The sequence below is a fragment of the Delphinus delphis genome, chromosome 7 (assembly GCF_949987515.2).
Source record: "Delphinus delphis chromosome 7, mDelDel1.2, whole genome shotgun sequence".
Taxonomy (NCBI): domain Eukaryota; kingdom Metazoa; phylum Chordata; class Mammalia; order Artiodactyla; family Delphinidae; genus Delphinus; species Delphinus delphis.
Window position 1 is genome coordinate 73,667,408 of NC_082689.1, and position 17,585 is coordinate 73,684,992.

Genomic DNA, 17,585 nt, shown 5'->3' on the forward strand with positions numbered 1-17,585 from the left:
AGTGAAGCATGTTGGAGGGATCTAATCAACTTAACTTCTAACTGCATTTTTCTTGGTGACATTTATAAATATAAGGGTCACTGTGAAGAAGTAGGAGGCTAGGACAAGCTCTTGTGGGTGGTGGTGGAGGGCTCCCTGTAATCAGGAGTAAAGAATTACATGGAAATGTTAGACAAATAAAACTGCATTTGTGACTTAACTCCTTGGACCCGTTCTACATCCCATGTGTGTGCTTCACACATGTAAAGTTTTAGTTACATATTCTTTATACTAGACTGATTCATCATGAATGGAACTCTTCATCATGATCTTTTTCTTATCTGCCACATCTCTCGCTCCTACATAAAGTTTTCTCCGTATTTTTACCAGCCAAATTGCTTTGGAATTGTACCCTAGATAGTAGATTTTCAATTCCACAAAGATGTGGACTCTGCTCCACTCTCTGCTCCCCATCCCAGAGAGTTGTTCTCAGTGCAGTAGTATACACACCAATCCATTTGGTTCCAGGTTTTGAACCAATTTAGTAAAGCAACCAATTAGAAATGTATTTTCATTACCATCAGGCAAATGTTTGAGATAATGGTACCCATATTTCTGGGTGCTTTGAAATGGCAGGTAAAGGAGAAGATTTGGGAGATTTCTTGTTGCTTAACATGTCACTCTGTTTTTGACAAAAGAAATCATTCCTGTTGAGCTAATTAGCAAGGTAGCTTTGAATATCTTAGAGGTAATGTATTTCTTTTTTCTGTTTCAGCTGCACTTATTATTTCCACACTTTCCCCCCAGAAACCTCTGAACTAAACAAAAGGCTCTTTAACTGAAGTCAGAGGTCATAGAAGTTTATAGGGTAGGTAGATGGACTGTACATCACCATGTCATTCTGTTGTTCCTAGTGGCATTTCTTCTGGTGCCAGGACAGAAACAGACCTATCAGAAAGCATCTCGAGCTACACTGTCTTTTTGGTTGCTTTATTCTGAGAACATTTCAAAGCCACAAGCTGGAGAAACAAATGCTTCCCTTTTCCTGGGGTGGGTGGGGGGCGGGCGGGTGGTAGGGAGGCAGTTGAAGACTTGATATTTATACGTTCATGGATTCAACCTTGCAATAATAGCATCTTTTCGCTTGGGGAAAACTTTTGATAAAAGGAATAGGAGTGGTTCAATGCTGAATTAGTTTGTGGTTTCTTTAGGGGTGCTTTGGACCCTCTTAAATTTAGGTAGCTACTTGCTATAGCAACTTTTGGGAAGGAAGCACTAACCTTGAAATGATTCATAAAAATTCACTTTGTCTGGATGAAGACCTCTGTTTTCTTTGCTCAGATTTGTTTTTAAACAGCTGTCCAGCCAGTATATATCTTTTCAGTCACTATATCCTCATTTTCTGTACATCGCTCCATTGTAATATATCAGTTTCTAGTCAGTTGAATGCCATTCAAATACAGTGAAGAAATATACCTTTAAGTTGAACACAAATATACTACAGAATTTTTGTGTTATTTGAAGGCACTGATCAAGTCCACATCTCTCCTCAGTTCTAAGGCATCTCCTCCTATTAGCATATACTAAAGAAATACAAATTAATTAATATGAAGGTCATATAAATCTCATAAACATCAATAATTTTTCATACTTTTAATAAAGAAAGAGAAAAGGTCAGCAGGGGAAGAAACATGGAGATCATGCCCACATTTTCTCATCTTTTTCTTTTCATCTTGAGAAGTTTGCCTCCCTAAAGCCAGAAATAGGAGTGGCGAGGAGGTAACAGGAACTGTCCTGGGAGAAGCTGAGGCATCTAAACTGGTTCTGAACTTTATTTGGGCAGGAGTAACCACCACTGCTTTCACAATCACCAGTTCCACTCCTGTCTCTAGGGAAAGCTGCAAAGTCACAAAAATAGTTTTAAAAAATTTCTCCTTTCTTTCCTTTTTTCTTCCTTCCTTCCTCCCTCCTTCCTTCCTCTCCCTTTTTTTGTTCTTACCTTCTTACAATCTTTTGCCTTTTGTATGATTCCCTCCAGCTGCCCAGAATCTTCCACCTCATACATTCCCTTCTTCCTGGCTTGTTAATACCTCCTTCCCCTGCGCCATCTTGGTTTAATGGACTGCAGAACTTATATAGGGGAGACTCTCATCCATGTGGGCTAGTGTTTGTCTCTTTTTTCCCAACCTCTTCTATTTCATTTACTAGAGAGTGAAATAACTAGAGTTAGCAATGCAGCACTCCCAGACCTCACTTTTGGGATTAACGTATGCCACCATGGAGCTGCTTATTCCATGGAGATATCACCTCAGTTGACATGGTCTCAAAATTTGGAAATTATCAAATAATAAAAGTTCTCCTGGGACTTCCCTGGCAGTGCAGTGGTTAAGAATCCGCCTGCCAATGTAGGGGACATGGGTTTGATCCCTGGTCCAGGAAGATCCCACATGCCACAGAGCAACTAAGCCCGTGCACCACAACTACTAAGCCTGTGCTCTAGAGCCTGCGAGCCACAACTACTGAGCACACATGCTGCAACTACTGAAACCCGCATGCCTAGAGCCCTGCTCTGCAACAAGAGTAGCTACTGCAATGAGAAGCCCATGCACCACAATTAAGAGTAGCCCCTGCTTGCTGCAACTAGAGAAAACCTGTGCATAGCAATGAAGACCCAATGCAGACAAAAAAATAAAAATAAATAAAATTATAGAAATGGAAAAAATATTTAAAAAAGCAAAAAACAAAGAAAAGAGTTTTCCTATGATCAAGAATGTAAAATCTGGGGCTTCCCTGGTGGCGCAGTGGTTGAGAGTCCGCCTGCCGATGCAGGGGACACGAGTTCGTGCCCCGGTCCGGGAAGATTCCACATGCTGCGGAGCGGCTAGGCCCGTGAGCCATGGCTGCTGAGCCTGCGCATCCGGAGCCTGTGCTCCACAATGGGAGAGGCCACAACGGTGAGAGGCCCGTATACCGCAAAAACAAAAATAAACAAAACAAAAAAGAATGTAAAATCTGTTGGGAAAATTAATATTTTCATCCGAGATAACTTATTAAAATGTATTCTTAACTGCACTACTGTCTTTTTCTACCATGACTTATTGGGTGTAGACCACAGTTTTCTTCATTTGTCTCCTGTAGAGATTACAATCAACATTTGGTTTAGAAGATAGTTTTACAAATGTTTGCCTTAAAAATTGCTCAGTGCTTAAGGAGCTCTTTCTGGATGGTGTTGCTAGCCTTTTTCTAGCCGAGTCATCTTTTTTTTCTTACTAACTCGTTTCAGTAAATTGTTCACAAAAGTAGAAACATTGCCCATCTGTAATAAACATCCCTGAGAGCAGTAGCCATCACCAGAGCTGTGCACTTTTATAGATATTATTCTATTTTCAGTCTTGCTGACCTTTCGCCTCTTTATTGGTTGCCATAGTGATGATCTGAGCTCTGCTTAATAGAGCTTTACTAAAATGAAGACAATCAATAAACTTTTTAACAGTAATGTTTATACTGATAGTTCCTAATAACATGTATCAAAATAAAATTTAGCCATATAAATATATCCAATAGTGGAGTTTTATTTTTAAAAACATGTTTAGGTACATGTTTATGTAAGTTGCAAATGGTTAAGTACATTCTGTGGCTTTCTTAGAATTCCTGGAATACCTTTGTGAGGACATAAAAATATGGATGCAACTTGAAATGTAGATTTGAAAGATTATTATGAAGTGGATTATAAAACTTTTTTATAACAGCAAACTTCAGAAGTGCAACTTCCATGGTTAATGATTTCTCATTCAAAGTCAAGTCTGAGATCTCTTGTAGCACCTTGTCCTAAGAACACTCAAGGCCAAGCTGTCCTCATATGCACCTGTACAACTTCTAATGATTTCAGAGGAATCCTGCAACACTCAGGAGAAGGAAAGTTGGTGATCTGCCAAAATTCACCTGGCAAAGTAGAAGAGCATGAAATATGTTTGTTTCCAAAGTTCACTTAACAGTTTTAAATATTTTACTCATTGGTAGTAGATAGACTACTATTTTTAGGCTTACAGTGAAACTTTTATGAACACATCTTTGAGGAATTTGATTCTTTTTCCTTTAGAATTAAATAATATTTGTTTTCAAATTATGTTCACATATTCTGGTTAACATGTTGTAAGTAAAATTCAAGTACATTTAGTATAATAAGCTCTCCTGGGTTGTCATTACCAAGAAGGAAGTCTGACTTAATTCCTCCTCTCATTAAGAACTAGCATATGTTTTTTGGAAGAAATTAGATAATAAATAAGTGAATCTATGATGTACCAGGTGGTGATAAGATCCAGGAAGTTAAATAAAACAGGACAAGGGTATAGAGAGTAAACGGGGAGTGAGAAGGAAGTACTATTTTAGATAGAGTTGTCAGCCAAAACCATCATCTCTGCCTGCATTATTGCATCAGGCTTCTAATTGGGTTGTAGGTATTTTCCAGGTAAACATCCTCGCCACAAACATTTTTGCAGCAAACAGTTTTTGCCATATAACTAATTGGCCGTAAGGTAATTTTGCCATGAAAGATGAAATAACTGGTTGACAGTTTGGTTTCATTTCTCCATTGATGGAGTACTCCTATTTTTATATTAGAGAAATCTTAGCCCTCATAATGGTCTCTACAGTGATGAGTAGATGTGGTGATCTTAAAATACTGGATGATAACAATTATATCAACTTGATAGAAAAGACAGTAATAAATTACTGGAAGTGTGAAATAAGAGAATGTAAAGCCAGATTGCATACGATACTAGAAAATGATAACATATTGGTTTGCAAATCCTCCGGTGATTTGAAGGTGCAGAGTTGAACCCACATTTCCCATGCAACTTTGGAATGTCTATCAGTAGACGTGTGACAGTTTGCCAAGAACAAACAACAGCATAGAGGTTTTCGTGAAGCAATACAAAGCTCAGTTACAAGTATGCATCCGGGCATTTGGAAACTGATACCTCTCTTAATTAAGGAAGAAATTTTAGCGAAAAGGTGTGATGCTGAATGAGGAGACGAATCAACAAGCAAAAACAAAAGGTAAAATACTATGAACGAAAGACTTGGAAGACAAGTACTTAGGTACAACTCATTAACTAAAATTAGTTATTTATGCAGTATCACCATGAATCTCTTACACATTTTACATGTATTCAAATATTTTGTATTTCACTATAAAGTCTTTTAAATTTTGTTATTCATTTTTCATTGTTTCCTTTTTTTTTTTTTTTTTTTTTTTTTTGCGGTACGCGGACCTCTCACTGTTGTGGCCTCTCCCGTTGTGGAGCAACAGGCTCCGGACGCGCAGCCTCAGCGGCCATGGCTCACGGGCCCAGCCGCTCTGAGGCATATGGGATCTTCCCGGACCGGGGCACGAACCCGTGTCCCCTGCATCGGCAGGCAGACTCTCAACCATTGCGCCACCAGGGAAGCCCCATTGTTTCCTTTTTAATGTCACTTTTATTTTTTGTTATTTTATCTTTTACAGCAGAATTGCCTTATGGCCAAGTAGTTATTCAGCAAAAATGTTTGCGGCAAAAATGCTTACCATGAAAATACCAGATACATTGTAATTGGTTTCTTAGCTTTTACTTTGTGCCCCTAGTGTCTGTTCACACAGTGGTCACTCAAGATATGTTAGATCCTATCTTCTGTCTGTTCAGAACCCTGTGCCAGCTTCCACTTGGAATACAATTCACAGTCCTTTTAGCCTTCAAGACCCCACATGATCTTTTTCTTTTTGACCTCCCTGACCCCATTTCCTTCTACCTTTCTCCTCATTTACTGCACTTGAGGCAAAGATTGTTCCTGAACACTCCAAGTAGGTCTCCACCTCAGGGCACCTTGCACTTGCTTTCCTTCTGCTGGCAACATGCTTCCCTGAGATACTTCTCTTGTAGCTCCCTGCCCCCTCCTCAGAGTGGCCTTCTGTGACCAGTCTCTCTAAAGTAGTGTCCCACCATCACTTTGTCTCTTTGTTCTGTTTTCTTTTTCTTCATAGCACTTATGATTTCTTGCTTTTGTATTACATACCCATCTGTGGTTGTATGAGAACATAAGCACCACAGAGCAAGGATTTGGGCTCTCTCACTCACTGCTATATTTCCATCACCTGGAATAGTGGCAGCATATTGCAAGAGCTCAGTAATTATTTGTGGCTAAAAGAACGAATGTGCCTTAAGGATGGATTGCTGAAAAATGGGGAGAAAATAGTAATAAAATGTCAAATGGTTTGGAGGTTTTAAAAAGGATCGCAGGTGCTAGTGCTTTCCATGATCCTAATTCTATCTTCCATTGTCACCTAGCAGAACGGAACTGCAACTGCATCCTCACCTCAACTTCCTTTCCCCACCTTTGCTTTTATCATAGAGTCTTCACCAACTAACATGAGTGCATACTGTGTAGCTGCACATTATAGATGTAAAATTTTGGTGATCGCATTTCCAATTTCTAAAATACTTAACGTGGGTTAACATATGGTCATGTTCTTTCTTTTTTTGATTACAGCATCACCAAATGCCCCAAAACTCGGACCCATGGAGCTGACCATTATTATTACTGTGCCAGTTTGCCTCCTGTCCATAGCTTCACTGCTGACAGTATGGGCATGCCAAGGTCGACTGTGCACCTACAGAAAGAAAAAGAGACCAAACGTGGAGGAGCCCCTTTCTGAGTGCAATCTGGTCAATGCTGGGAAAACTCTAAAAGATCTGATTTACGATGTGACTGCCTCTGGCTCTGGCTCTGGTATGTGCCTATTGCCTATTGTTCATTTTTCAATAAGAAAAACTCTACTTAAAACTAACACCCATTTTAACAAGAAAGGGCCCAAATATTCTTAATTCCATTGTTTAAAATGCTTGATATGGTACATTCTGGCATGGAAACTCCTTTCAGGATTTGATGAAGAATAAAAACTGTCCTGGCCTAAAGAATGAAGTCTTATCAATTGCTTTTTGTGCCTTTAGGTGTTCAGATTCTCATTTCCACATGCCTTCAGAATTTATTTCTGAAGCCAGAAAGAGTTTTTTTTCTCTGCCCTCTGCCACATTATGGTTAGTAATAATCATGGTTGCCGTCTTGGTCATGTTTCATGGGCACAAAATAGTTACGGGGCTTAAGCAGTTGAGTTCTGGGGAAAACATATTAGTTATGCAAAGTAGCGTTCTTTGCTTGTGATTATAAAGGTCTTTGGAATCGGTCCCCTGGGATCAAGAATGTGGTCTTAAAGCATAGAAACGGAAGATGAAAGGGAGCAGCACAGCATTCCTGGGCTGGCTTGTGCTCCTAAGGTTATATGACAACTCTTTCCCTCTTTAATGGAATTTCAGAACCCCTGATGAAGCAGTTCAAAATACCAGGCTGTATTATGGCTTAAATGAGCCTTTCTCATAGCACAAAGTATCTGAGGGCTTTTTGTGTTTCCGGTGACAGAAGAGCGTTGACCCCCCGACCCACATCCCGTAATAACAAACTCCCTAAAATGGCAGGGGACTCCCAACTTTCATGTATAATTCCAGAAATCCTGTCAGCATGTGGTGTTGCAGAAACATGAACGAGGGTAAGCCTAATTGAGTCATTTCAGGCACCCCTGCATCCCATCTTGCTTTGGAAAGATCATTAAGGATGATTACCCCAAACAGATTTTGAGGAACTCCCTTGCCCATGGCCTTTGGGAGTGTCCAGGCAGGCATAATTAGCAAGGGCAGGTGACAGAGGGTTGGTAGCATCTATGTGGGCATCCATATTTAGCAAGAAGCAGCTTTGGACTCAGAAGTATTTATCAGAAAAGAGAGGCCTAGGGCTTCCCTGGTGGCGCAGTGGTTGAGAGTCCACCTGCCGATGCAGGGGACATGGGTTCGTGCCCCGGTCCAGGAAGATTCCACGTGCCGCGGAGCGGCTGGGCCCATGAACCATGGCCGCTGAGCCTGCGCATCCGGAGCCTGTGCTCCGCAACGGGAGAGGCCACAACAGGGAGAGGCCACAACAGTGAGAGACCCGCGTACCACAAAATAAAAAGAAAAAAAGAAAAGAAAAGAGAGGCCTAATTATGTCATCCAGAAAGCCCAGATAGTTGGCTGCTTCTGGGGGCAAGATCGCTTGCTCACTGACCAAAGCCTCAATGTTTACAACATCACTGCACAAATCAGGCGGCATGTTTTCAAAGGAGGAATACTGGAAAGAGTATCTCCAAACTGCGAAGTTTATAAAACTGAAATCCAGATTAAATTGTTGGATAGAAAGTTGACATTTTTTCTTTAAAAGTAAAACTTACTAGGATTTAATACTCTTTCCTTCCTTGAGTGTTACCTTTTGGGGGCCACTGCTCCCTAACTTCCTGAGCCCTGGCAACGTTCTAGGCTCAGAATATAGGCACAGAAAGCTCTGATTTGTGCCAAATTCCTTGAAACCTTATACAATTTATTAAAAGGTTCAAGTGATTAAATAACCATCTATTTAATCCCCACCAAACCTTTCAGTTCGTATGAAGAGGTAAGGCAGAAATATGTGTTTTGGAGCTACTTCTTGACTATACTTAAGATTGACCAAGGATTTCCCTTTCAAATAAAAGTAATGAAGATTTTATAACTGGAGACTGGATATTTAGTTTAAGAAAGCGGTTGTGAGCCAGGGCATAAAATCAAAAATTAACGTTAAGTTTTTTGGTATTTTTGTGCATCTTGAAACCTAAATCTGGACTTATTGACTGCTGGACCCTTTCCTCTTTAGATTATTCTAAGTTCTCTCTTAAAAGAGAGCCGTGAATATACCCAAGCATGGATGATTTCTTTAATGATCAACTTAAAATAGTTCTAGGCACTTTTCTCCAAAGCCAGCTGCATATGTTTGCCAGTGACCACTGGCTAACAGTAATGGATGGCCATACTGCCTTTGATCATCAGGGAGAACGGGTCCATGTGTAGCAAGGCTTCTGTCACAAAAGCTCACCCATAGGAAGGAAATCAGTTCTGCTTCTCCTCTGCTTCTCTTCCCTGGACAGCGACCTTAAGCAAGAAGCAGCTTTGTCAGATGTTGAGAGACAAAAATTATGAAGCATATCCCGACCTGGTCAGGGACAGATTTCGAAGAGATATAATGTTCGCAAGAGAGGAAAATGGACTGGTGTTTGACGGGATGGTCTTTGAGAGATCATGGTGTCTCAGGTGGCTTCTAAGAGGCTTGGTAGGTTTCTGCTTTCCTGTCGTGATATAACACTACTGAAGGATGGTGACATTTCCATAAGTCAGGCATCAGCTTCTACAGCCCCTGGTAAAAAAGAGTAACATAGCAGGGAGAGCCAAAGTCCATGTGTCTTCAAAGGAAATCTCTAAGTGTGTAACACAAAAATTACTCAGATTATTTTTGGTGGTTGCTTTGAAAGATGCTGAAGCAATTTTCATTGTTTTACCTCCTCAACTTAATTGCTGTGCTGAGTACCATAGATGAAATCCTTCTTTGTCCCTGGTCTGAGGCATTGATTATGTGCCTGATCCATTTGCAGTTTGAAAACATTGGCTTATCTAGTTCTCTAGCCAATTGTTGTTGTTGTATTGTTGGTATTGTTGTCATTGTCATTGTTGTTGTGACTGGTCGTGGTGATGCTTTTGTGAGTTTGTGTGTGTGCAAGACGAGGGGAGGGAAGAGAGAGAGATTGAAATTGTACTTTGGCTTAATAATTGTTAGTACAACTTTCATTGTGTGGCAAGTAGTGAAACTGACTACGGCTTACAAAAATATCCTGGATAGTTTGCTGCTAGAAATCTTTCCAGCTGGGGAGGACTGTAGTCATATCCACTGAATGGTGAGAGCATAAGAATTTGGATTGAAAAACAGTGTTTTAGTTGTAGGTCTGACTTCCACTTATTCCTGGGCAAGTTTTTGACTACCACACAGCCCCAATTTTCTCATCTCTAAATGATAAAGTTGAACCAGATGATCTCAGAAGAACTTTCTGGCTGTGAGGCTTTGTGACTAATTGTTGAGATCCATAATAGCAAATTTATAGTCTGTGCTTATTTAGTCATGGTGGGTGGTTCTCATGCACATGAGAACATCTGAATAAACTGGCTCATTTCAGGAGTAGAGGTCGAAGCCTACAGGAGCTTACAGGGTTGTTGCTATAAGGGTTTCCCAGCCATCTGAGTACAATGACAACTAAACATGACTTTCCCAAATAAATTATACTGTGACCTCTTTAGCTATTTTCCTTCTAATTATAAGAGTAATAAATATTTATGGACTATTGTGGACATTAAGCAAATGTAAAGAATTAGAAAGGAGAATATCACAATTTGCTTCACCCTGATTCCACTAAATAGAAATACCCATCATAGCATTTAGCATATATTCTTTTCAGTCTTTTTCCCGTGAATATTTTCAATAGCTAGATACACTTATCTAGATGGATAGAATTTGCTATGCTATTTGTCTTTAACAAAAGTATTTTTTCACTTAACAAGGTATGGTTTTTATTATAGCAGAAGTACTTTCCTATGTCATTAAGAAATAACTCTTCATAAACAGCATCATTATTTTTGGCTCTAAGTAATCCATCCTTAGACATAATGTTAAGGGCAAGCCATTATTGAGCATGTAATAGGCCAGATACTGTGCTAGGTGCTTAACATGCTTATTAATTCTCAAAGTATCCCTATGATATAGGTAATATTATTGCCCACAGGTTTTCAGGCAAGGAAGCTGAAGCTCAGAGAAGTTCAATAATTTGCCCATGATTACCATGTGGCACAGATGAAATCTGAACCCAAGCCTTTCTTATCTGTGGTCTCAACCTCTGCACTGTACTTAACAATTTTTCCATTATCAGACACTTTTCCTTACTTTTTCTATAAGTAATAATATATTAAATATCTTGACATAAATTTTTCTGCATTTTTCATTAAATCTTTAGAATAGAATTCTAGAGGTAAAGCTATTGGTTCAAAAGAACCTAAACATTTTACATACATTCAGAATATATTTTCTTTGACTTTCTTTTATTCCACAGAAAATATCCATTTGATATTTTCTATGACTGTACCTTGCTTTCAGTGTAACATGATTGCCTCACTTCATCATTGAATTCAATTCTTCACTTTCCAATTTTAACTTGGGTTTTAAAAAAATTCATAAAGCATTCTCTGTTGTACTAGGAATCATATTTTATTTTAGAGGCTAAAAACTTATGCTTTTTAACCTTTGTGTATTTAGCAAACTGACTGGCTTCAATGTGCAAATCAGAGAGATTTGCAACAATTTTGGAAAATTAGATATCTGCAGTGGCAGGCTATATTCAAGAAATTTTTATTTGTTAATATGAGGAGAGAAATCATAGTAAGAATTTGGAGTGCTTTTTGAGCATGCTTTGACTAAATTAAAGTTTGGTATAATGGTGCTTATTTCTTCGAAATCAGTAAAATTACTAAAGTGGTTAAATGTTTGCTTTTTTATGTGAAAATAATGGTCATCACGACAGTTATTTTCTGGCAATTACTTGTTTTTAATCATCGATTTCATCTTTTCTTTGGTTAGGTCTGCCTCTGTTGGTTCAAAGAACAATTGCAAGGACGATTGTACTTCAGGAAATAGTAGGAAAAGGTAGATTTGGTGAGGTCTGGCACGGAAGATGGTGCGGGGAAGATGTGGCTGTGAAAATATTCTCCTCTAGAGATGAAAGATCTTGGTTTCGAGAGGCAGAAATTTATCAGACCGTTATGCTGAGACATGAAAACATCCTTGGTTTCATTGCTGCTGACAACAAAGGTATTTTCAATCTAATTGGGTCCAGCAAATAAGATATTATGTCTACTATCAGAGGAGAATAAATAATCTCTTTGTTTTAATAAAATCTACATAAAATCTGATTTCTTTTTTGAGGAAAGAAAATGCTTTCCTCTTCTCCACAGATAAATGTGCAATAAATGTAAAATAAAGCAGGGCAGACGAGTGATATGAAGTCATGATGACGCTATAGCCAGCTTGATACTTAAAATATTTGATGACTGGTCTGGCACAGGAGCTAACCAACCGGAACAGAAGCTTCAACTGGAACAGAGCTTTGGGAGAACCCTGCCATGCTAGGTTTTATCCCTTTAGTTGCTGGGTCATAAAAAGATCTGGAGGCATCTTGAGGGTTCAGGATTGCTTTGGGTGTCTAGGGCAAAGGAATACCATTGGAAGTTTTGAATAGCAGCTGTTAATTAAACAGGACAGAAATATTTCAATATTTTGATAACTGGTACAAAGATACCAATGAATGATAGTTGAATATTCATCTTTGTTAGGACTATACTTTCATCTGTACAGCAGACCTCAACTCCAGGACTCTAGTTTTCTATGAACATTATTAGAATGGTGGCAAGCAAGACACTTTTAGTGAAATTAATGTACTTTGAGTATGGTTTATATCGTGAGGTTTAACATTAACAACCCCAAATAACACTGCTTTATGAGATTTGTGGAATAAGACAGACCATCAACTTTTTGGTATTTAAATCAATAGTCACAAAATTTTGTGTATATGCCCAGTAATCAGGGACTAGATATAGAGTTTGTGGATTACCTATGCTCTCTTTCTTCTTTTTGCATAGCTTTTACTCACTTAGCTATGCAACAATTCCCTTAAAGGGAAACAGGGAACAAAGGTGAGCAAAACTTGATCCAGTCAATTATTTTTTTATTTGTATCAGTTATACTCATGAAGAACTTTGGAGAGGTGGAGATTATAACATCAATCTAGCCACAAATTATCTGTGGCTATCAGAAACCTACCATTACCTAGGAAAATTTTAAATCTATGGTTATTTCTATTTAATATAAGCTTGATCATGAAAGTATTTATGATTCATTAGATGGCCAAAGGGAAGTTTAGTGTTATTATACATTTTGGCCATAGTTATGTTTGCTGATGATTTGTCTTTTCTGATTTGCCAGGGAGAAACTGAATAAAGCCAAGTCAAGCCAGGGAGAAACTGAGCTTAAAAAAGGAAAAGGTTCTTTCCAAATTCTTAACTATACTATTGAAAGTGAAACATTTCTTATTAAGCTGTTAAGAACTTTTACTTTTTCTTCGTAACATTGAGCTAAACTATCTACTGGTTAGCTTCATTCGCAATGTTATGAAAGCAGTAATGACTACCGTTATATGGATCATCCTGATAGAGCTAATTTAATCATGACATTTATTGGATTATAAAACAATATGCACAACAAAGATCACCCTTGATTGTCTCTTCTTCAGTTTAACTGGTCTACCTGTGTCAATGGCTTACTTGTCAGTGGCTTTGATTCCAAGTGGTCTCTAACATCACTTTCATTTTCATGCATTTCTATATCTTTTGCGACATTTACAGTTTCACTCTTTAGTTTAGTCAACTGTCTGACAAAGACATTGATACGAGAGGGCAAAGATAGCCGCTGGTGTTAAGCAGGGAGAGAGGTGTAAGTGTTAGTTTTATATGTGGTCAGTTTATTAGTGAACTTTATCATGTTATGTTGATTTTTGCATCCCTAGGAAATGTTATCACTACCTGGATTTGGAAATTAAATACTTGGATAACCAGGAGCTCTTGTACATAAAGCACTAAGTACAAAAATTCCTTAGCAAATGTTCTTTAATTATAGTTCCCTTTCACTGAGGATCAAAACTGGTCAGGACTTCCCAGGGCTATTGTAGACATCTGATTCTGAAAGCTAAAGCTAAGTCTAGGGACTCTAATACCTAGAGAAATTTTAGGCTAATTTCTCGTCTGCTAAAAATCTTTTATAAACTGGATTAGCTTTGGTTAAATAAGGTAAATTATTTGAAAAGGTCTAGTAATTGTGTTTGGCACTTATATTAAGCTTTGAGGGAAATCATAAATTTCATATTGTGAAAGATGAATAATATGACCATCCTTGGAATGTTAGAGTTTTATGATAGTAATAATACTTTGTGTAAATTTGTTATATTTCTGTTTTTATTGGTACAATCTTTCTTAAAAGCTCAAGAATAATTTATAACACAACGCTGAGCCTAAATGCATCTCTCAGTAGTTTCTGCCATAATGTGGTTGCTATTACCAGCAGGTATTGATGTAGAGGGAATAAGAAAGGAGTAGTTCAGTTGGTAGAATCACTGCCTCACAGCTTCCTATAGCAATGGTGGGTACATGTAACAGGTTCTAATATGTCAATAGGAATTCGTTGAGAATTTTCACCCTACTAACTTGGACTATAAGTATTATCACGGAAGGAGTTAACTTTGCTTCGTTAACAACACAGATTTGCTTTAAACACTGACATTTGTTAAAAGCTTTTGGCTTCTTTCTCAACATAAACTTACAGCAACAAAATAACTTTTTCCTGTTAGATAATGGAACTTGGACTCAACTTTGGCTTGTCTCTGAATATCATGAACAGGGCTCCTTATATGACTATTTGAATAGAAACATAGTGACAGTGGCTGGAATGATCAAACTGGCACTTTCAATAGCTAGTGGTCTGGCCCACCTTCATATGGAGATTGTTGGTACACAAGGTATGTATTTTCTTTCTAATTTTTTTTCTCCTTGAATATGAAGATAGAAACACTAAGTTGTATTTTAGTGTTCAGCTGTGTTTTAGTTTATTACAATTATCAAGTGTAAAGAAACACTAAAGGTATTTTATAAAGCTGAAGGTTTTGTCATGATATAGCCAACTCTCATCTACATACTTGTCATTTTGTATACTATCCATAATAATATTTTGATTCCTAGTGGCTCTATCTTTGCTATTTACAATATGTACCTGAGAGATCTTGCTTTGGTGGCAAATGCTCTATTTTCAGAGAATACAAATGATTTAACTGTTTACCTTTGATAATTAAAATAATTAGAAAGAGTTATTCTGACCTTAAAAAAATACTTATATATCATGCACTTGAACTCCAAATAATACACACTGTCTCGTCTGTTTATTGAGTTAATAGAGAATTGGCTCTAGAAAGTCAGTCTAGTCACCGTAGTGCTTCTCAGATTTGGATTCATGATCCCTTTAAACTCTTAAAGATTATTGAGGACCCCAAAAGTTTGTATATTTGGGTTATATCTATTAATATTTACTATATTAGAAACGAAAATTGAGAAATTTTAAAGTATTTATTAATTTACTTTAAGTATAATAATTAACCAATTAAATATTAAAATAAATAACATGATTTTTAAAAGTTACATAATTTTTGTAGTACAAAAGCCAATCTAGCTAAAATAATGCCATTTGACACTTTTGCAAATCTCCTTAATGTCTGGATTTTCATACCTGTTCTTCATTCAGTCTGTCCCAGTATGTTGTTTTTGGTTGAAGTATGTGAAGAAAATGTGACATCACACAGATATGTAGTTGGAAAAGAGCCTTAAGGACCCCCAGGGATCTTTGGGCCGCATTTGAGAACTGCTGGTGTAGGGTGGTAGAAGTTTGAAACTTGTTTTGTAAGAGAATATTTGCTATGTTCTTATGTGGACATAGCAATGCTAATACTTTCCCTACTTATTCAGCAAATATTTACCAGTGGTTACTAAATGTCACCTAGTGTTCTAAGCATTGGAGGCACGGTGATGAGTAAGACATAGCCACTGCCCTTAGGTAGCCTACAGTCTAGTTGGGAGGGACAGATAATGCATATGAATGAGTAAGATAATTTAGATAGTGATAAGGGCTATGAAGAAGGCAAAATGGGATAGTCTGATGGAGAATGACTTGGAATGTAGAATGGGGGTCAGGGAAGACCTTTCTTAGAAGATAACATTTGAGCCAAGTCTTCAAGATGACGCCTTTCAGAGAGGTTCAATCTCCAGTAATGAAAAAAGTGAATATGTTTACCTTATGCTTCATAGGTAAACCTGCTATTGCTCATCGAGATATAAAATCAAAGAATATCTTAGTGAAAAAATGTGAAACTTGTGCCATAGCAGACTTAGGGTTGGCTGTGAAGCATGATTCAATACTGAACACTATTGACATACCTCAGAATCCTAAAGTAGGAACCAAAAGGTAAGATAACTTACTTTGGTAGCATACTGAGACTTATGACTGCCCATAAACATGAATGCCTGGGATATGTGTATAGGGAGGTGGGTGGAAATCCAAAGTTGGAAACCATTAGGCCCAAGAAAGCAAGAAGTCTTCTCTGGGTCACCGAGAAATCAGTGGCACAATGGTTATAAAGCAAGAAGAGTTGGCATTTGGTCATATAGAAAGTAGCTATTTGTGTGGGGAGTCCAGTGGAAAGGAATGGTGGAAGTGATGGTGATATATTATTTTTAGCGTGCCACATCTGAGAATAGTTTTCCTACAGAGAGGAGGAAAAAAATGTTAGCAGTGTATAGCTCCTCCAAAGCCTTTATATCAATTCTTCAATACCTCGTAAATGAACTGAAACTCAGGGCTAGTTCTATACATTCAGGTCCTAACAACAGATATAGAATCAATACACTTAACTAGATAGGTGATATAATATATATATATCTATATAATATAGGTTATATAGATATATATCTATATAATATTCTCTCAATATTTAAAAATATTATGTAACATATTTACCTATAGTTGTACTTATCCATAAGTCTCCCCAGTTGATGTGTATTAAGGTAATATGAGTTGGACACAATTCCCACTTTCAAGGAACAGAATCTCTGAAAGTTAAGAACAAGCATGATTTATATAGAGCATACCACACGTATGTCAGGACAGACCCATTAGTAATGGGATTCCTGGTGTTTTCTTATTATAGCCAGACTGTGGCCATATGGCCAGCATACTTCTGTTTCCTTTCATTTGAATTTCAGGATCTGTGCTACTTTGGCATAATTCCAGGTTTCTTGACCTTGAAATCAGAAATAACCAAAACACTTTCCTGGAGTTGTTAAAGGCCCTTGAGAGTAGAGAATTTCTAAGCTGGTATAGTTAGCCTACAAGCCATATTTGAGATTCCAGGCCAGTCCCTCTGAGTCCTTCACTTTGTTCCCTGGGAGACTTTAATGGGGCCCCAGAAACACTTTAGGACAATTTATTCAGACTGGGCAGCCCTAAGGGACCTCTTCTTTTTTCCCTTTAAAAAGCAAGTTTTAACTTGTCTGTCAGGGAAGTCTGGGATGCTGGATTCCTTCAGAGAATCTAAAGCTTTTAAAATATTGGGGAGAGTGTTGCATCCTCACCTCAATATTCTGAGAAATCCTCGATATATCCCTAAGACAGCTAGGCTCTGTCAGGTCCCAGGGACTGTAGAAGTTTTGATTTAGTCCTATTCAAGCAAGGCTGTAATTTTATTGGAGCCAATATATAATATGAATATATGTCTTGGAGCCAATGTATAATAACATTGTTCATTCAGAGCAGGTATTTGTGGAATGATACTGAGCACTGTGTTGGAGTACTGGGCCCACCATGATGAATAGAACATACTCCTTGCCCTCAAGGAGCTTTCTTGGCTACAAACTACTGGAAATTGAGTTCCATCTTTCCTATTGAGTGCTTTCCAAGTACTTGGCTCCTGGCCCACAGGCTTTAACACTAGGATGATCTCTAGTTCTATTTAAAATGTTTTAAAAATTATCGTTCAATAATTAAAT

At 37.9% G+C, this 17,585-nt stretch overlaps 1 protein-coding gene across 3 annotated transcripts in view; it reads left to right on the forward strand.

The window, feature by feature from the left end:
* ACVR1C (activin A receptor type 1C) overlaps positions 1-17,585 on the forward strand; it is an 88,818-nt gene that overhangs the window by 59,752 nt on the left and 11,481 nt on the right. For 2 of the 3 annotated variants that reach the window (XM_060016768.1, XM_060016769.1), the window contains 4 exons: positions 6,505-6,744; positions 11,527-11,757; positions 14,345-14,512; positions 15,849-16,005. In XM_060016768.1, coding sequence (XP_059872751.1) covers positions 6,505-6,744; positions 11,527-11,757; positions 14,345-14,512; positions 15,849-16,005 — 796 coding nt within the window. Of the gene's footprint in view, positions 1-4,124; positions 5,038-6,504; positions 6,745-11,526; positions 11,758-14,344; positions 14,513-15,848; positions 16,006-17,585 lie in introns of those variants that run through there. The other variant, XM_060016770.1, reaches the window with a different exon arrangement.